Source organism: Topomyia yanbarensis, chromosome 2 (assembly GCF_030247195.1).
Source record: "Topomyia yanbarensis strain Yona2022 chromosome 2, ASM3024719v1, whole genome shotgun sequence".
Lineage (NCBI taxonomy): Eukaryota > Metazoa > Arthropoda > Insecta > Diptera > Culicidae > Topomyia > Topomyia yanbarensis.
Genome location: NC_080671.1, coordinates 128846606 through 128867042, shown reverse-complemented (window position 1 = coordinate 128867042; position 20437 = coordinate 128846606). Strand labels below are relative to the sequence as shown.

The following is a 20437-nucleotide window of genomic DNA, read 5'->3' as shown; positions in this document are numbered from 1 at the left end:
TTGTCTTTTATTTCTTCTTTTCGAGTCCTATACTGCCATTCTACACCCGCCTTCAGCTGAATCAACAACGATGGTGATAGTGAACGTCTTAACACTCACACATTCTCAAACGCGGTCTCAGCGGGAACCTACAAAAATACCATCGTGCACGCGATTACGACTCGGTCACGTCCGAAAGTCTATCCTTGATCCTAGAAGCCTAGGTCCATGCCTTCAGCTGGACCATTTAAGAAAATACGCCCATACCTATTAGACAACACGTCTCATGGCGACATGACCGGGAATCCTATCGATATAAACGATACCACTCTCTGCCAGAATTCTAACCGCGCACTGAAAATTTAATATCAGACTCACGGTTCGCGCAACCATTCAAGAACACACGTTACAAAATCACGTCAGCGCACAAACGTTAGAGCCCCTCGCGATTTTCCAAGCAACCTACGAACTCGCAAACATGATTACACCCCGGTGATAAGGTGAAAATCTCAGCACCCATAAACTTACCAACACGATCTCAAGTGTCAACCTACAAACTCCCGCGCTCGCGCCATCATGAATCGGGATCGTCCGGAAGTATCTATCCTCGGTACAAACAATCTAGGTCCTTGTTAATTATTAAAAAAAATAATAAAATTGAAAAATAACTACCATATCCACTAGACAAAACGTTCCATGGCGACATGACCGGAAACTCTAGTGATATGGGGTAACTCTCTCCCTGTCAGAATGTGATCCGTACACCGAAAACTAAAGATCAGAATGACGGTCCGCGAATATATAAATCGCCGCAGGGTTTCAAAATCGAATTTATACACACGAAGTCACACACACGCGAGCACACGGGACAAACACGTCAACATACGAACGCTTAAGCCCTTCGCGATCATCTACGCACACCTATGCCCGCGATCGCGTAAACTTGATAACACTGCGGCAATTGTGTGAACGTTTTAGTACTTACGATGTTACAAACGCGATCTCAAACGCCAACCCGCAAATGCGCGATCATGAATCGGTCACGTCCGGAAATCTTTAACCTTTATTCTAGCAATTTAGGTCGATACATTCAGTTGGACCAATCAAAAAAAATAAAGCTCATATCCACTAGACCACGCGTTCTACGACATGATTGGGATCTCTAATGATATGGAAGAACCCACTTCCTTCTGGAATCTGAACCGTACACAAAAAATTAAGTATCAGATTCACGGTCCGCGCGCGATTATTCTAGAACACACGCGAATATGCGAAAGGCACACGGTTATGAAATAGAATTTATGCACGCGAAGTTACACGTTAGCACACGCGACATACAAACGCACACGCGATCGAGCACATTAACGTACAAATATTCGAGCCCTTCGCGATGATACACGCGATTCCGAGTCCTTACGCCCGCACATGCCTGAACCGTACAAAGAATATCACATTCAGAATCACGGCCCGCTACAATTGGCCTATTGCAGTGTTTTATTGGGCGACATTGCCTGTCTCGTCTGCAAATTGTAGTATGTGATTCTGACGGGGAGCCCTTCCGAGAACCTAGCTCTACAGCTCCAGTAGGACAACTCTCGAAAAAAAAAAAAAAAAAAAAAAATTTTTACTTTCTGACAAACCTGTATAATTTAGCCGTATCATGTCTTAGGATGAATTTGTGTACTTTAGAAGATGCTTCTTTTTATTGGAATAGTTATTAGGGTGGTTCTAATTTATCTAAAATACGAAAATAAACTTTTTACTGATGAAAGATAGAGCTCCACAGTCTTCCACAAAGTTGTAAAGTAACTTATTTTGAATAAATTTGTTGAACATATTAAAGCTCTATCTCTTTTAGTTTTTGTTATACAAGAAATTTAAAAAAAAAAGATTAGGGTGTTCCTGAAAAAAACGTTTTTTTAGTATAACTTTCGTATCTTTTACTTTTTGTTAACACAACCTTTGAACAGCTTATTGAAAACTTCAAGCCGAGTATTTTTCTCCAAGACACCGAAGGTCTAACTTTTTTCTTTAAAAAGTTATGGACACTTTTCGTTAAAAAATAGCCTATTTCAAGGCTCAATATCGCTGATGCGGGCACCTAAAATTGAATTCTGTTTCCACCACATGAAAGACCATACTTATTAGTATATTTGAGCAAAAATTGGCGAATACGATATTTTTTTAAAATTTGCAATTTAGATTTAAAGTTTGTAGTTTTGCAGGTTCAACGCATTAAAGCATTTACACACATATCGTTGTATTATGAAAAAAGCCACTTTCAAATATCATTCTCTCATCGCAGCAAGCTTTGCATAAGTGAAACGACTGTCAAAAAAGGTTTCTGATTTTATTCGTTTTAAATAAAACTAGTAAATATGGATATTAGTCGAAGAGAGTTGGCGAATTTGCTTATTGCTGGTAAAAAGACAGATGAACTGCTTAAGTTCATTACAAGTAGTAATCCAAATGTAAAATTGAGACTTGTTAATGTTCGAAAGAAATTTTATATTTTGTTAAAACAACCTTTGAACAGCTTTTAGAAAACTTCAATCCACGTTTTTTCATAACTCTGAAAGTCTAACTTTATACTTTCAAAAGTTATGGAAACTTTTCGCTCATAAATAGCCCTTTTTCAAATTTCATTATCTCTGATTGGGGCAAATAAAAGTAAGTTCGGATTGAACCATAGAAAAGAACATACTTTTAAGTATATTTGAGCAAAAATTGGAAAATATTATTTTTTTTAAGCATGTAATTTTAAATTTACTAACCAAAGTTTTAAATTTTATCGCATAGCGACATAAAAGAAATTGCCTAAAGCCTTTGTATTTCCTTTTCTGTTTTGCTTACATGTCAACAATACAGAATGTGTTCATTAAAAATAATTTGGCTATAACAACAATTTATGATTTATATAAGGAGAATTTATTCAATGCCAATTAATTCAAAAGTAGATGCATTGCATTTTCAGGTATATCCAGCGGTGCTCGTTGAATTCGACGTTTACATTTAAGAGAAATTATAGGATCTGATGAAACAAGAAGTCTCTTGAAAACGTCATCAAGATTGACGAGTCGATCGAATTTGCGTGCGTGGAATTCTCGGAATCTGCGAATACTTTTATTCCTGGTTTCTTGAACTTCTTCACTGCACATACCTACTGGCAGCATGTTATGTTGAATAATGCTTCCTCCATGGACCAGGAGTTTATGCACGGTTGGTGAGAGAGCGTACCAACCATACAGGCGTACATAAAGCAATCGTGTATCTTCGGCGTAACTCCGGTAAGCATCCGCGTTAATTCCCAATTTGCTGTTGATGATTGTTAATAGCACATACATACGTTCTAGCAACATTTCGTCCAACCCGGTTTCTTCTGCAACGACATCTCGGTTTCTGAAAAATTTTCGAGCTGTGTTACCATCGTTAGAATTTCCGCCACCTGGCAAAGGTTCGCTAATACGAAGACCTAAACGGTCACGTAACGCTTGTCGAATTTTTATTTGTCGTTCCTTAAGCTCGCTGGTATTTTTGCCTACGCGCCAACGCGGTTTTGCTAGAGCTAAACGGTAAGCAATATTCAATAGTAACTCCATTGCTCGTATTAATGCATGTAAAGGTGAAAAAACATATAAACTATCCGGTGGATCGCTGGCTTCCAGTAAAGGATCATTCAATCGCTTTCCGGAGCGTTTGCATATATAACACGCTTGAGACGGTGTGCCTGTTACGTCATTCACTACCTTCGTATCAACCATGGAAAATATGAAGCTTGAACTAATCGGAATCTTGCGCATATTAACATTTACTATAGTCGGGACTAATTCATCGATTTGCTTGTTCATCGCGGCAACTTCATCCTTTGTTAGTTCAGGATTTTCCTTCTTGAAAATTAATTTTACTGGTCGGCACAGGGATACTGAAGATGGAAAATCATTATTCCAAAGAATGCAATCTCTTGACTCATCTTTCCGGCGACTAACTACACGTAAAGGTACTATAGATAGAGCAAATATATGCGAATCGTTATACTCGAATAGTTCTCCATTTTCATCTTCGTCAACGCACATTTGCTTGTATCTATGTTCAAGTGGAAAAGAGACTGTCAGTCAAAGTTTAGAAGAAAAATAATGTTGCCTACCGGGAATGGTTGCTGCTTCCATCGCAGCCCCACTTAAAGATAACAAACGTATTATCCTCAGGATGCAGTGGTAGAACTCCAATATTCAGAAACGAGATGAGTCGTTCCACGGTATGGTTAACAAGAGCTTGAAGGGGAACATACGCACAAGAAGGCTGAACAGAAATTCCTGAAAAAAATTGTTGATTCAGGGACGAATCTTTGAGAATAGTACATACCGATCGGATAGCATAGTTTCTTTTCTTCTACTATTTTATTATACGCGGGATAAATGTCCAAACCCTTCTGCATAACTGAGCTGCGTATGTTTTGGTACTGCGCCTTAGAAAAATCATTTTCACAAATAAATCTAAGTGCCTCCTCCGCAGTAAACGCTTCTGCAATCGGGACAGCCATAGATCCTAAATTCTCTACGGTAGATCTGACGGGACTTTTCGACAATCGTTCGATTTGTCTGCCAACTAAACGGAAACCAGTAGAATTAGCGTTGACGGCTGACGCTAAACCAAGTTCTTCCGTGGAATACTTATCGCGCAACTTTCCTAATCTTTTTATTTTGGCTCTGCGACATATTTCGGAAAATGGTTTCCTCTTTCGGCCTTTACCTTTACCTTCGACTTCGAATCTTAGCTTTCCTTCAAGCCACACAAAATTTTCCAGCTCAAACCGAATTTGCGTGCGCTTACTCCGAATCCACAACCTTCTAAATTCCAACATGAAGATTTTTATTTTCTTCCGAGCACTAACAAGTCTCAATTCTACATTTGGATTACTACTTGTAATGAACTTAAGCAGTTCATCTGTCTTTTTACCAGCAATAAGCAAATTCGCCAACTCTCTTCGACTAATATCCATATTTACTAGTTTTATTTAAAACGAATAAAATCAGAAACCTTTTTTGACAGTCGTTTCACTTATGCAAAGCTTGCTGCGATGAGAGAATGATATTTGAAAGTGGCTTTTTTCATAATACAACGATATGTGTGTAAATGCTTTAATGCGTTGAACCTGCAAAACTACAAACTTTAAATCTAAATTGCAAATTTTAAAAAAATATCGTATTCGCCAATTTTTGCTCAAATATACTAATAAGTATGGTCTTTCATGTGGTGGAAACAGAATTCAATTTTAGGTGCCCGCATCAGCGATATTGAGCCTTGAAATAGGCTATTTTTTTAACGAAAAGTGTCCATAACTTTTTAAAGAAAAAAGTTAGACTTTCGGTGTCTTGGAGAAAAATACTCGGCTTGAAGTTTTCAATAAGCTGTTCAAAGGTTGTGTTAACAAAAAGTAAAAGATACGAAAGTTATACTAAAAAAACGTTTTTTTCAGGAACACCCTAATCTTTTTTTTAAATTTCTTGTATAACAAAAACTAAAAGAGATAGAGCTTTAATATGTTCAACAAATTTATTCAAAATAAGTTACTTTACAACTTTGTGGAAGACTGTGGAGCTCTATCTTTCATCAGTAAAAAGTTTATTTTCGTATTTTAGATAAATTAGAACCACCCTAATAACTATTCCAATAAAAAGAAGCATCTTCTAAAGTACACAAATTCATCCTAAGACATGATACGGCTAAATTATACAGGTTTGTCAGAAAGTAAAAATTCCTCCTAAATTAGCGATCTGGACCACTGTGCATTGATGTTATATTTGGATTAACTGATACAACATGAAGACACTATTGGTCAACAACACACAAGGCTTGCTGCATTTAATCAAAAAGTGTGTTAATGCAAATATCAGTAATCATCGGCGAAACCATATGGCGGAAACCCAAGGTCACTAAGTTTCTTTAACAAGCCATCAGCGACAAGATTCCATAAAAGTGGTGACATCACACCACCTTGAGGACATCCACAGACAATCCTTATCTCTACATGTCTTAACGATGAGCACAGATGTCGGTTGCTAAGCATTGCGCGTATCAAATTCGTGATATATGAAGGTGCTGCATAATCTCGAGCTGCTTCCAAAATGGATTCGAAAGACCCGTTGTCAAAGGCATCTTCAATATCAAGAAAATCCGCTAAGGTTGAATGCTTTTATGAAAATACTGTTTCGATATTGTACACAACATTGCATAACAGGGTGGTGCTGGACTTCCTTCGCTGATATGCATGTTGCATGCCACGAGTGCTCGCCAAAGCTAACACCCCCAATGTAGTGGTCGATTAAACGTTCCACTGATTTGAAAAGGAAGGAGGTCAGATTGATCGGTCCAAAGCTCTTTCCCGCCTCATAAGTTACGGCAATGTTTGGGAATGAATTTTACAATTCTTCCCTATCACGTTAATCGAATGTATCCTGTTGCAAGGCTACAAGTAAATTTTTTTTCTCAAGATATGCTAAATACTTCATATTTATATCTTCTTTACAGTAGAACTGGAATAATTTCATTTTTTCCGGGAGACTTGCTCGGAGCAAAATTTTCCATCCCCCTTTTTACGCTTACATTTTTACGAACAAATGTTTAAAAATAAGAACTACCTAAAAAGAGTTCAGAGGCAGTCGTCAGTGATGGCTCCGTGCAGCCTGAAAAGTAGGTGCCAAAAAGACAGATGAGTACAACAACTTCGTCAGACAAGTATTTACCATCATCAGTTCTAATCGAACTGACACGAAAGTTTTTCGAAATGGAGCAGTAATTTATTTAATCTGCTGGTCTCATTGAGACTAGAGACATCTGTTCAGAGGCTGCTCTAACTGCTTTGCTCAGAGGATCGAAGGGCATTTCTATATGCTTTGCGAATCAACTTAAATGGTTCAGACCAGTCCCTGATCCTGCGATTCAAAACTATTTCACATAACATTTTGTGTCAAACAAGTTCTGTATTCCACCGAGGTGTTCCTCTAGAAGCACGCATAAGTCAAAGCGGACAAGCCTGTTGGTATGCTGGTAGTATGAATGAGTTGGTTTTATCCTCGACCTCATCCAAGTCACTTGGAGATTCAATCTTCGAAAAATACTCATGAAACCTTGTCGTTAAGACCTCTTTGTTGAGGTCCAAGTTCGTAGGTGTGGGATTACGATAAGTGACAATATCTAGCCAGATGTACTCGAGATCAGATTACGACGGTTCAAGCTCTTTGGGTATGAACCAATTCGCCAACTCATGTATAATACCGTCAGAGCAGACAGTTACATCTAACACGTCTTCTCTGCCAGCTCGTGCCAATGTTGGGCGATTTTCTACATTAAGTGTACGCAGATTTGTACTATTTAAGTATTCATTATTTCGGTGCCGATTGATATCTGAGCTGCCCAAATTACAATTATGTTGCGGGAATTTGCATCACTGCCAATTATGAATGGAATTCCATTTCTATCAAAGTGTGATATAACTCTTTTAAAATCATCAGAAGGGTATGGTTCATTATGCGGCAAACATACCAAACAATAGACGTATTTGCTGTTTATGTTATCGACCGAATCTTCCCGTTATCAAATTCTTTACGTGGCTCCTCGTACACTTTGTTAGTCAGAGACGCCAGTTTGTTAGCAACTACTTCTTGCGTTCTACAGTTTTTTGGATCTTCTTAACCTTCTTAACTCTTGAAAAACCGTTCAAAACAGTGCAAATCAACCGCGTTGCTTTAGGAACGGCAGCAGACACTGCTTCGCGTAAACTTTCAATCAAATAACGTTAATATTTCAGAAAAAGTGAATTATTCTATAGACCGGAGAATCAAAGAATTGGCCCTTTCGCGCTCAGCCTTTTTCTAGTGTATATAGGAACCTTGAAATGATTTCTGGAAACTATAAAAACTGTTTCGATTAAGCTTAAGTCTCTCGAACAGTGCTGCAAGTTGCTCAATTTTAACCTTCCGATGCCCAATACAATTATCCTATCGGAATTACAATAGTCCAAGTACATGTAAAAATAGTCACAGGTAGTCTAAATGTATAGCATCAGCTTTCAAAAAGATTTAATTTTTTGCATTGAATGAATGGTAGCCACTGCTCCAGCGACATCCAATGAAACGGATTGCAAAAATTTCAGTTTCGCGAATAATACTTATAACTATTAGAGCTTAAATGGAATAGTCCCAATTATTAGTCTTACTTGCAAATCTTGCCCAAATCAAATGCTATAGCTGTTTGAAAACGCTCGATTAAAAACCCAAAGATCTAGCTGTGAAAATATGGAAAATGATTTCTGAATAAAAAAACCCAAACTACTAAATTTCAACAATCCAAAAGATCTCTTGATTCAAAAATACAGTCTCATCTTTTAAATTCCAGAGAAACGAAAGTTAAACCATACAAACATTGAAACATGGAAAGTTGCAAACTTCTTAGATCCCAAACTCTAAAATGAATTTATTCAAACATTCAAAGATCTAGGTTGAAAGCTCCAAAGATCAGTAGCTCAACATTTCGAGAGATTCGATGATTTTAATGGTTCAAAAACAAAAAGATGAAAATATTCGATGATTCTAAGATTGAAAAGATGTTTCAATGTTTCAAAAGATGTTTCAATTCAAAGAAGTTTCAATGATCTAATGCTAAAAATATTCGGTATACACTGTCGTACCTTTGAATTCTACGAAATCCGAAAAATATATTATATTTAAAATTTAGGCCCACGATTCCTTAGAGTACAAGTTTTATCATGAGATTCGGTATTTTGCGCTTGCATCGGTAGAATCTAATAACTTGGGTTAGCCTTTAAAAAAGTAGGATGCCGATATTCGTTGTTGTGATCCATTTATGTGAACTTATACTTCATAAAAAGTACTGATACAATCTCTTTTCCCACCTTCTCCCAGATTTGCCGGTTCTGCTGGCACAGGATCCGCACCGATGAGAACGAGCTGTGTCCCGCTTGCCGGAAGGCCTACCCGGAGAATCCGGCCGACTTCAAGCCCCTGTCGCAGGAGCAGATTGCGGCGTTCAAGGCTGAGAAGCGGCAACGGGACCAGCAGCGGAAGGCGAAAGTTTCCGAAAATCGGAAACATCTGGCCAACGTACGGGTGGTACAAAAGAACCTGGTGTTCGTTGTCGGTTTGCCGCCTAGATTGGCAGATCCCGAGGTAAGTTTTAATAGCGGGTGGTTAGTTGCAGTGTGAGCCTTTTATTTTTCTTCAGAACACTTTCAACCGACAGCGGATAAGCAGGAGTGAATGCGTGAGTTCTGTGTTGGAAACGAATTCATGCATTCACTTCTGCTTTTCTTTTGTGCGGACTATCGTCGATTGGTGTGATTTGATTAAATTCTTCGGTGCGATTCATATCACAGGGTCATTCAAAATTATGTTTGTTTTCATTTCAGACTCTGAAAAAACATGAATACTTTGGCAAGTACGGAAAGATTCATAAAGTTGTCATAAATCCTAGTACAACGTACGCAGGAGTCCAGGTAACTTGGTTTACGTCGTAAAGGAGGTAACTGACTTTTTCCCCTTTGTTTCTCTTTGCAACGCACTGCACCAATATACCGGCTTCGGACAAACATACCACGGGGCATACCAAATACTACAGGGTCCCTCGGCGTCGGCGTACGTAACGTACATCAACAATAACGACGCGCTGAAGGCCATTCATAGCGTCAACAACATTATGCTCGACGGGCGGTTGATAAAGACCAGTTTAGGTACCACCAAGTACTGCAGTCACTTTATGAAGAACCAGACGTGCCCGAAACCAGACTGCATGTACTTGCACGAACTAGGTGATCAGGAGGCTAGCTTTACGAAGGAGGTGAGTTTTTTTTCGCACAGTGAAACGGATGGTTGGAGTGACAACTAACTGATTGATTTTTCAGGAAATGCATCAAGGGAAGCATCAAGAGTACGAAAAACGGCTCCACGATACGATGCAGGCACAGTTGGGTCTGGCGTCGGTCAACGGTGCATCGTCGGGTTCGGTGAATGGCAGCGGCGGTGTTGGTGGCAGCAACAGTGCCGGTGGTGGTGTCGGCAATGGCAACAGCAATGGCAATGGCAACGGTACCGGAACCGGCACCACCACGAACGGTATTATCGCAAATGGTACAAACGGCAATGGTAAAACAGGTGATTCTAAACATATTAGCGACATAACCAATGGACAAAACAAAGAAGCTTGGCCAAGCTTATCCACTACGCCAATCGACGGTAGCACTCATGGCAATGGAGGCGGCGGTAGCAATAAGGAGAATAAGATTAACGGTAAAACAGGTGTGTGCGTGATAGGTTTTTCCCTCCTCCCAGAAGTAGCAGCTAGAAATACCCTCCTGACCTTGTTTGTTTTCGGTATCTAAACTCTTGTCATTCCATCCTGCGGAAGAGAACCCAATCCGAATTGTGACGTCCATAAGCTATAACGTCATATCTGGGAAGCCTGTGCTAACCCTTCGCTTTCCCACTACTCTCCTACCATCCAGAAAATCCCGCCAAGAAAGCTTTCGCAACCTTAAATTGTGCCTCCGTTCCTCATTACTACAGCGCTTGCGTTTATACTCCGATCCAAAAACTAATTTCCTTTGTGTTACCTGTAAATATGTGTGTGTGTGTATGCGTGGTTGTGGTGTTTAGATTTGATCAGTTTCCTATGCCCTTAGAATTATTTTTGCCACTGTTATGTATAGAGATCGGAATAATCATACTCGCTAATATAACGTCCGTTACACGTTCAATTTTCATGGAATGATAAAAACTAAATATACTTGCTCTTAAATCAATCATGCTTTGATTGACGCCACTATATTTCTGCGATGTCATAGATGTCGGAAACGAACATCGACTCTGTGTATTATCTGTCTAGGATTAGCGCAAGACTATTCAGCATAAATGGCTTCTGGTATCAGAGAGCTATGCACCTGAATATATAGCCACAGTCGACCGCGACTGTTGTCGAGGAATACGATCTGTAAAGCTCGACAAACGAATCAAAAAACAACAAACTAGAGTTAACCTAATGTGGCCACGCAGCAGGTTCATGAGGCGATTAGTTCTGCAGACACAGAAATGTTGAATACGACATGTAGAAGCCATCGGAATGGCTGGTTCGAGGTCGAGTGTCAAAATGCGAGCCGTATGCTCGCAGCGCCTACACGTCAGAACAGAAAACGATAGGGTAACAAACAAAGCAAAATAAAACAAAAAGAAAAGAAATTCGTTGAGGAAGACGGAAGCTTTGCCAGGGACGACGTGCGAATGTTGAATGAATGAAACGATGAACCACATAAAGAGGAAAAGCACTTCGACGCTGGTCATGATTAACGACTGCAATGGAAATCTGTCAACCGATCGTACAGGAATGACTGCCAGGTGGAAAAGCACTTCTTGTTGCTGTTGAACGGACAAACCAGTAAAGAAGGCACAAATAGCTTGAGGATTGGAAATGATGGATCCATTCATGCTAGACGAAGTGCAAAAAGCCGTTCAAGAACTGAAAAATGGAAAAGTCGTATATAAACATGGAATTCCGATGAAGCTTCTAAAAGTTGTAGCGATATCGTTGGCTATTTTCGGAAAATTAAAGACTAAGGGAAACGAAAGCAATGGAATTGAAAGACGGATAAGTATTCTAGAGCGAATCAGTTATAAATTTAGAACGACTAGAACTAGGCAGGCAGGCTCATAAGGGCATGATCGAAAGGAAATTGAGGAATCCTTTGCCTTCTGCGCTATGTAGGAGATGGGCGTTGCACCCAAGTCTACCGCATGCTCATTGATAGAACATAACTCATCAGCATGTTTTACCGCTGCCGCCGGCCAATGAATTAAGAAAGTATGCCTGATTGGTCCAGTAGATTTTGAGTTATCATGAATACCGCGTTTTCTCGAAGTGCTTCCGGAGATGAACTGTAATTCGCCCAATGTTCAACATTTCGCAATGGACATGTGGGAAAATATTATTCAAATGCTGCATCATAATATGGAAATCGACTAAATAGACTAACACTCTCTGTATCACCAAAAATTTAAAGAAAAGGGAACGGTTTTGTTTGCCAAAGTGGTAAAAGCAAAAACACGTGTCCCTCCCCATCTGAAATCTAATTTAAGTGCTCTGATGGATTTGATACACTCCGATGTATGTGGCCCGATTGATGTGCCATTAGTGACCGGATAATGATATCTCATTGCGGTCATAGATAACTGCTCTCGTTTCTGTGTGTTCTATTTCCCCAAAACTAAATCAGAAGTGCTAACGTTGATAAAAGAATATGCGTCGTTGCTTAATCCCAAAGGCTTACCTTCTAATCGAGAAGGAGAATGCACTACGGAGAGACTACGAGTTTTTTTATTAGCCCGAAGGCATAAAGGCGCAATTTTGCGACCGGTTATGGTCCTGGAGTGGCGGAACGCAAGAACCTCTACCTCGTCGAGATGGCAAGATGCCTTCTATTTGACGCCAAATCGGAACAGGTATTCTGGACAGAGGCTTTGAACACTGCTGTTGACCTCCAAAATAGGCTTCCCATGAAACTAATCAACGTCACACCGTACGAGTTACGGAATGGCACAAAACCTAACATGGACCACCCGCGTATCCTTCGAGAGCAGCGTTTGGGTCAACAAAGAGAAGGGGAACAAGTTCTCCGAGACAACACAGAAACTAACTCACTCGGAAGAAAAGCTGTGGGCTGGACCTACAAGAAAAAGGAGGATGAGAACGATAATGTTGTGCGGTACAAAGTGAGACTCGTAGCGCAAAGGTTCTCGCAGCAATTCGGCACAGACTACGTAAGTGTTCGGTCCCCGTCGCCTGACAAATTTAAAAAATTGTTGAAAGTTGCGGCGCGACAGAGAATGCAGATAAAACACCTCGATATTAAAACAGCTTACCTGTGTACGGAGTCAGACTGCCCATAAACGAATAAGAGTACCATGTGGATTTCTGTCGAAAATGAGTTATCCGTTGGATTGTATTCTGTATCACCACTGAATCACACTGCTTAATAAGATTACCGGGTTTGTTCAGAAAATATCAAGAAAATGCCAAAACATGGTTGTCCCATCCATTTGGCTCAATGGATGGGACAATCTTGAACAGCGTTTTTCTCGGCTTGCTGTTTTTCAACATGGGACTCTTCTGCTGTTATGGGCAGTAGAGGAGGACACATACAATACATAAGATAGCCATCAGGCTTCGAGGCAGTTAATAACCTCGTGTAACACTAGCAGCGCAGCATATACGGACTTAAACAGTCAGCTCGCGTCTGAAATAGAACTACGCGGAATTTTCAAAGCGATGGGATTTGCACCCACTTATGCCGACTGATGTCTGTACGTGATGAAAAAGCGTAGTAAGCGTACCTTTATACTCACTTACGTAGACAACTTGTTAGTATTCTGCCATTCTGAACGCGAATACCGGAAAATTTGAAAGAAGCTGGAAGCGCACTTCAAACTGTCCAACTTCACCGATTCCTCGGTACTCGCATCGAGAAAATCGACGATCATTACACGCTATATCAGCAAAACTACATCGCTAATCGAACAATTCGGGCATGAAAAAGCCAAACCCTTCAGGAGGAGACAGAATTGCTGACAAACGCATCGTAACACAGCTTTATCGGCGGTTTGCTGTATGCGGCGGTCACCGCGCGGCCAGATATTTCCATCAGCGCATTTTTGTTAGGCAGAAAAGTGTTAAATTCAACCAATTGAGATTGGATGGAGGCGTGTTCTAAAGTATCTGAAAGGCACAAAGGACGTCCGCTTGCACTTGAGCGCCGAAGAAGAAAGCCTTCACTTGCGTCGCCCTATCATCCACAGAAGGGGAATTTTTGGCCCTGGTAGCAAATAGTCAGTAGCTGCTTCGGTTCTATAAGCTACTAGCTGTTCTCAAAGAGGACCTCTCGGAATCAATTGTCGTTTGGGTTCGTGCATCAAGTTGGTCAAGTCGGTTCGCGCGATCATAACTCAGTTTCGTCCGGAAGTCCATATCCTCGGCCCTAGTAGGATAGGTCCAATGCCTACAGGTGGACTAAACAAAAAGATGACGCTTATATCCACTAAATATGGCGACATAAAAATCAAATTTATACACGCGAAGTCACGTTAACATACAAATGCTTGAGCCCTTCGCGATCATCCACGCAATCTACACCCTTCTTGAAGACATGATAACATCACGGTGAATGGACATCTCCGCACTTATAAACATTTAAACGCGGTCTCAAGCATGAACCTACGATATCCGTGGTCGCGCGATCACGAATTGGTCACTTGCGGAAATCTCTACGCTCGGTACCAGCAATCTAAGTCCAATTAGACCAATAACAAAATAAAGCTCATATCCACTAGAAAACACGTTCCATGGCAATATGACTAGGAACTCCAGTGATATGGAAGAACCTACTTTTTCTAGAATATGAACCGTTCACGAAAAACCAAGTATCAGATTCACGGCCCGTGCGCTTTCATTTCAGAACACACGCGAATATGCGAAAGGTACACGGTTATAAAATAGAATTTCTACACGCGAAGTTACATACACGTTAGCACACCCGACATGCGAACGCACCCGCGATCGAACACGTTAACGTACAAATGCTCGAGTCCTTCGCGATGATACACGCGATCATGAAATCCCTGCGCCCGCACATATCTGATCCGTACAATGAATATCACATTCAGAATCACAACCCACTGCAATTGGCCACTAAGGGCGACATTGACAGTCTCGTCCGCAATTGTAGTGTGTGTTTCTGACGGGGAGTCCTTCCGAGAGCCTAACTCTACAGCTCTCGAAAAAAAATCTGATGTTTTAAAATTCTGATATTTTAAAATGTTGAAATTTTAAAATTCGAAATCTGAAAATTCAAATAAAATGAAAAACTTTGGGAAATAAAATTTAAGAAAAAGAAAATATTAAAAAGTCGAGCAATTTGATAGTGAACAAGTTAAAAAATGGAGAAAACGAAGTACAGTGAAAACCCGTTTTTATCAGCCCCTTGGAGAATTTTAGGCAGATAAAACAGGGACATTTTTTTTATTTTTAATTTTTATATTGTGTAAAGTTTTGTTTATAAAATTTTAATAACTATTTACAATTCATTATCTAAGACAAAATTCAATTCATTTAGATTCACTATGTTGCATTGGTTTATGAAGCTCGTATAGCGAGTAAAGAGTTGTAGAATTTGTGATTTTGTTGTTCTTGCCATTCCACTTAATGTTACAGTAGGTCTGATGAGAATCTGTGCTCAGTTTTTCCGTTGACTAGCAGGAACAAATTGCTTCTCTGGGCTGACGAGAGTCCTCGGTTTCGATGAATTTTTAGCCAAACTCGAATCCATCTTACGTTAGGATTTTCTTGTACCACTTTTGGTTCCTCTGTGTTGCCCACGTATTCGGTGGATAAGATTTACGGAAGGGTTCTGTTGAATTTGTAGGGGTATGTGCGGAAGTTGTTGGTGAATTAATTTTAAGCAAGGACAGTCTGCAGGAGGATTCGAAGGATTGGGATTATTATTGGGTAGAAAGGACTTGTAGAAGGGTATGGAATCGATTTCCTTCATATGGCGGTTGATTAATAGCGACTTGCATTTTAGCGCCGGTAGCTGAAGTTTTAGGCCTACTAGCTCCCGATCTCGTGGACCGGATTGGCATTAGAGCTGGTATCCCTCGCCACAGGAAATTTCCCATCAGTGAGGTTAATTTCGCTATATGAACACTCGCCGGTGGTATAATGGATGTTAGGTACCAAATACGGGACGTAGCAAACATGTTCAACATAGTTACTTTTTGCAGCAGTGTCAGCGAGCGTGATGTTTGTAGAAACAAAAGTTGAGAGAATTTTCCCACCGTTTTATCCCAGTTCAATTTAACCATTGCTCGAATCGAATTTGCGAAGATCACACCCAGTATCTTCACAGTTTCTCCCATCTGCAGCCATGGTATATCCATTGGGTTACCGTTAATGAATCCCACGTCAATGGAAGTTGTTTTCGCCAAGTTTAGTTTCGCGCCCGCTCTATTTTTGCCGTCGTGGTAACGATAATACTTATATCATCGGCATAAGCTACGATTAGGTCGTTGCCGCATACGTATTCGAGTTGGTTCAGTTCTGGGAAGCCTGTGCTAACCCTTCGCTTTCCCACTACTCTCCTACCATCCAGAAAATCCCGCCAAGAAAGCTTTCGCAACCTTAAATTGTGCCTCCGTTCCTCATTACTACAGCGCTTGCGTTTATACTCCGATCCAAAAACTAATTTCCTTTGTGTTACCTGTAAATATGTGTGTGTGTGTGTATGCGTGGTTGTGGTGTTTAGATTTGATCAGTTTCCTATGCCCTTAGAATTATTTTTGCCACTGTTATGTATAGAGATCGGAATAATCATACTCGCTAATATAACGTCCGTTACACGTTCAATTTTCATGGAATGATAAAAACTAAATATACTTGCTCTTAAATCAATCATGCTTTGATTGACGCCACTATATTTCTGCGATGTCATAGATGTCGGAAACGAACATCGACTCTGTGTATTATCTGTCTAGGATTAGCGCAAGACTATTCAGCATAAATGGCTTCTGGTATCAGAGAGCTATGCACCTGAATATATAGCCACAGTCGACCGCGACTGTTGTCGAGGAATACGATCTGTAAAGCTCGACAAACGAATCAAAAAACAACAAACTAGAGTTAACCTAATGTGGCCACGCAGCAGGTTCATGAGGCGATTAGTTCTGCAGACACAGAAATGTTGAATACGACATGTAGAAGCCATCGGAATGGCTGGTTCGAGGTCGAGTGTCAAAATGCGAGCCGTATGCTCGCAGCGCCTACACGTCAGAACAGAAAACGATAGGGTAACAAACAAAGCAAAATAAAACAAAAAGAAAAGAAATTCGTTGAGGAAGACGGAAGCTTTGCCAGGGACGACGTGCGAATGTTGAATGAATGAAACGATGAACCACATAAAGAGGAAAAGCACTTCGACGCTGGTCATGATTAACGACTGCAATGGAAATCTGTCAACCGATCGTACAGGAATGACTGCCAGGTGGAAAAGCACTTCTTGTTGCTGTTGAACGGACAAACCAGTAAAGAAGGCACAAATAGCTTGAGGATTGGAAATGATGGATCCATTCATGCTAGACGAAGTGCAAAAAGCCGTTCAAGAACTGAAAAATGGAAAAGTCGTATATAAACATGGAATTCCGATGAAGCTTCTAAAAGTTGTAGCGATATCGTTGGCTATTTTCGGAAAATTAAAGACTAAGGGAAACGAAAGCAATGGAATTGAAAGACGGATAAGTATTCTAGAGCGAATCAGTTATAAATTTAGAACGACTAGAACTAGGCAGGCAGGCTCATAAGGGCATGATCGAAAGGAAATTGAGGAATCCTTTGCCTTCTGCGCTATGTAGGAGATGGGCGTTGCACCCAAGTCTACCGCATGCTCATTGATAGAACATAACTCATCAGCATGTTTTACCGCTGCCGCCGGCCAATGAATTAAGAAAGTATGCCTGATTGGTCCAGTAGATTTTGAGTTATCATGAATACCGCGTTTTCTCGAAGTGCTTCCGGAGATGAACTGTAATTCGCCCAATGTTCAACATTTCGCAATGGACATGTGGGAAAATATTATTCAAATGCTGCATCATAATATGGAAATCGACTAAATAGACTAACACTCTCTGTATCACCAAAAATTTAAAGAAAAGGGAACGGTTTTGTTTGCCAAAGTGGTAAAAGCAAAAACACGTGTCCCTCCCCATCTGAAATCTAATTTAAGTGCTCTGATGGATTTGATACACTCCGATGTATGTGGCCCGATTGATGTGCCATTAGTGACCGGATAATGATATCTCATTGCGGTCATAGATAACTGCTCTCGTTTCTGTGTGTTCTATTTCCCCAAAACTAAATCAGAAGTGCTAACGTTGATAAAAGAATATGCGTCGTTGCTTAATCCCAAAGGCTTACCTTCTAATCGAGAAGGAGAATGCACTACGGAGAGACTACGAGTTTTTTTATTAGCCCGAAGGCATAAAGGCGCAATTTTGCGACCGGTTATGGTCCTGGAGTGGCGGAACGCAAGAACCTCTACCTCGTCGAGATGGCAAGATGCCTTCTATTTGACGCCAAATCGGAACAGGTATTCTGGACAGAGGCTTTGAACACTGCTGTTGACCTCCAAAATAGGCTTCCCATGAAACTAATCAACGTCACACCGTACGAGTTACGGAATGGCACAAAACCTAACATGGACCACCCGCGTATCCTTCGAGAGCAGCGTTTGGGTCAACAAAGAGAAGGGGAACAAGTTCTCCGAGACAACACAGAAACTAACTCACTCGGAAGAAAAGCTGTGGGCTGGACCTACAAGAAAAAGGAGGATGAGAACGATAATGTTGTGCGGTACAAAGTGAGACTCGTAGCGCAAAGGTTCTCGCAGCAATTCGGCACAGACTACGTAAGTGTTCGGTCCCCGTCGCCTGACAAATTTAAAAAATTGTTGAAAGTTGCGGCGCGACAGAGAATGCAGATAAAACACCTCGATATTAAAACAGCTTACCTGTGTACGGAGTCAGACTGCCCATAAACGAATAAGAGTACCATGTGGATTTCTGTCGAAAATGAGTTATCCGTTGGATTGTATTCTGTATCACCACTGAATCACACTGCTTAATAAGATTACCGGGTTTGTTCAGAAAATATCAAGAAAATGCCAAAACATGGTTGTCCCATCCATTTGGCTCAATGGATGGGACAATCTTGAACAGCGTTTTTCTCGGCTTGCTGTTTTTCAACATGGGACTCTTCTGCTGTTATGGGCAGTAGAGGAGGACACATACAATACATAAGATAGCCATCAGGCTTCGAGGCAGTTAATAACCTCGTGTAACACTAGCAGCGCAGCATATACGGACTTAAACAGTCAGCTCGCGTCTGAAATAGAACTACGCGGAATTTTCAAAGCGATGGGATTTGCACCCACTTATGCCGACTGATGTCTGTACGTGATGAAAAAGCGTAGTAAGCGTACCTTTATACTCACTTACGTAGACAACTTGTTAGTATTCTGCCATTCTGAACGCGAATACCGGAAAATTTGAAAGAAGCTGGAAGCGCACTTCAAACTGTCCAACTTCACCGATTCCTCGGTACTCGCATCGAGAAAATCGACGATCATTACACGCTATATCAGCAAAACTACATCGCTAATCGAACAATTCGGGCATGAAAAAGCCAAACCCTTCAGGAGGAGACAGAATTGCTGACAAACGCATCGTAACACAGCTTTATCGGCGGTTTGCTGTATGCGGCGGTCACCGCGCGGCCAGATATTTCCATCAGCGCATTTTTGTTAGGCAGAAAAGTGTTAAATTCAACCAATTGAGATTGGATGGAGGCGTGTTCTAAAGTATCTGAAAGGCACAAAGGACGTCCGCTTGCACTTGAGCGCCGAAGAAGAAAGCCTTCACTTGCGTCGCCCTATCATCCACAGAAGGGGAATTTTTGGCCCTGGTAGCAAATAGTCAGTAGCTGCTTCGGTTCTATAAGCTACTAGCTGTTCTCAAAGAGGACCTCTCGGAATCAATTGTCGTTTGGGTTCGTGCATCAAGTTGGTCAAGTCGGTTCGCGCGATCATAACTCAGTTTCGTCCGGAAGTCCATATCCTCGGCCCTAGTAGGATAGGTCCAATGCCTACAGGTGGACTAAACAAAAAGATGACGCTTATATCCACTAAATATGGCGACATAAAAATCAAATTTATACACGCGAAGTCACGTTAACATACAAATGCTTGAGCCCTTCGCGATCATCCACGCAATCTACACCCTTCTTGAAGACATGATAACATCACGGTGAATGGACATCTCCGCACTTATAAACATTTAAACGCGGTCTCAAGCATGAACCTACGATATCCGTGGTCGCGCGATCACGAATTGGTCACTTGCGGAAATCTCTACGCTCGGTACCAGCAATCTAAGTCCAATTAGACCAATAACAAAATAAAGCTCATATCCACTAGAAAACACGTTCCATGGCAATATGACTAGGAACTCCAGTGATATGGAAGAACCTACTTTTTCTAGAATATGAACCGTTCACGAAAAACCAAGTATCAGATTCACGGCCCGCGCGCTTTCATTTCAGAACACACGCGAATATGCGAAAGGTACACGGTTATAAAATAGAATTTCTACACGCGAAGTTACATACACGTTAGCACACCCGACATGCGAACGCACCCGCGATCGAACACGTTAACGTACAAATGCTCGAGTCCTTCGCGATGATACACGCGATCATGAAATCCCTGCGCCCGCACATATCTGATCCGTACAATGAATATCACATTCAGAATCACAACCCACTGCAATTGGCCACTAAGGGCGACATTGACAGTCTC

The 20437-nt window shown here is 40.9% G+C and overlaps 1 protein-coding gene across 7 annotated transcripts in view; it reads left to right on the top strand.

The window, feature by feature from the left end:
* Positions 1-20437, top strand: part of LOC131681277 (transcription factor SPT20 homolog) — a 137107-nt gene that overhangs the window by 82796 nt on the left and 33874 nt on the right. For 5 of the 7 annotated variants that reach the window (XM_058961995.1, XM_058961997.1, XM_058961992.1 and 2 more), the window contains exons 3-6: positions 8901-9164; positions 9404-9484; positions 9613-9831; positions 9896-10289. In XM_058961995.1, coding sequence (XP_058817978.1) covers positions 8901-9164; positions 9404-9484; positions 9613-9831; positions 9896-10289 — 958 coding nt within the window. The remainder of the gene's footprint in view (positions 1-8900; positions 9165-9403; positions 9485-9612; positions 9832-9895; positions 10290-20437) is intronic. The other 2 variants (XM_058961999.1, XM_058961996.1) reach the window with 2 other exon arrangements.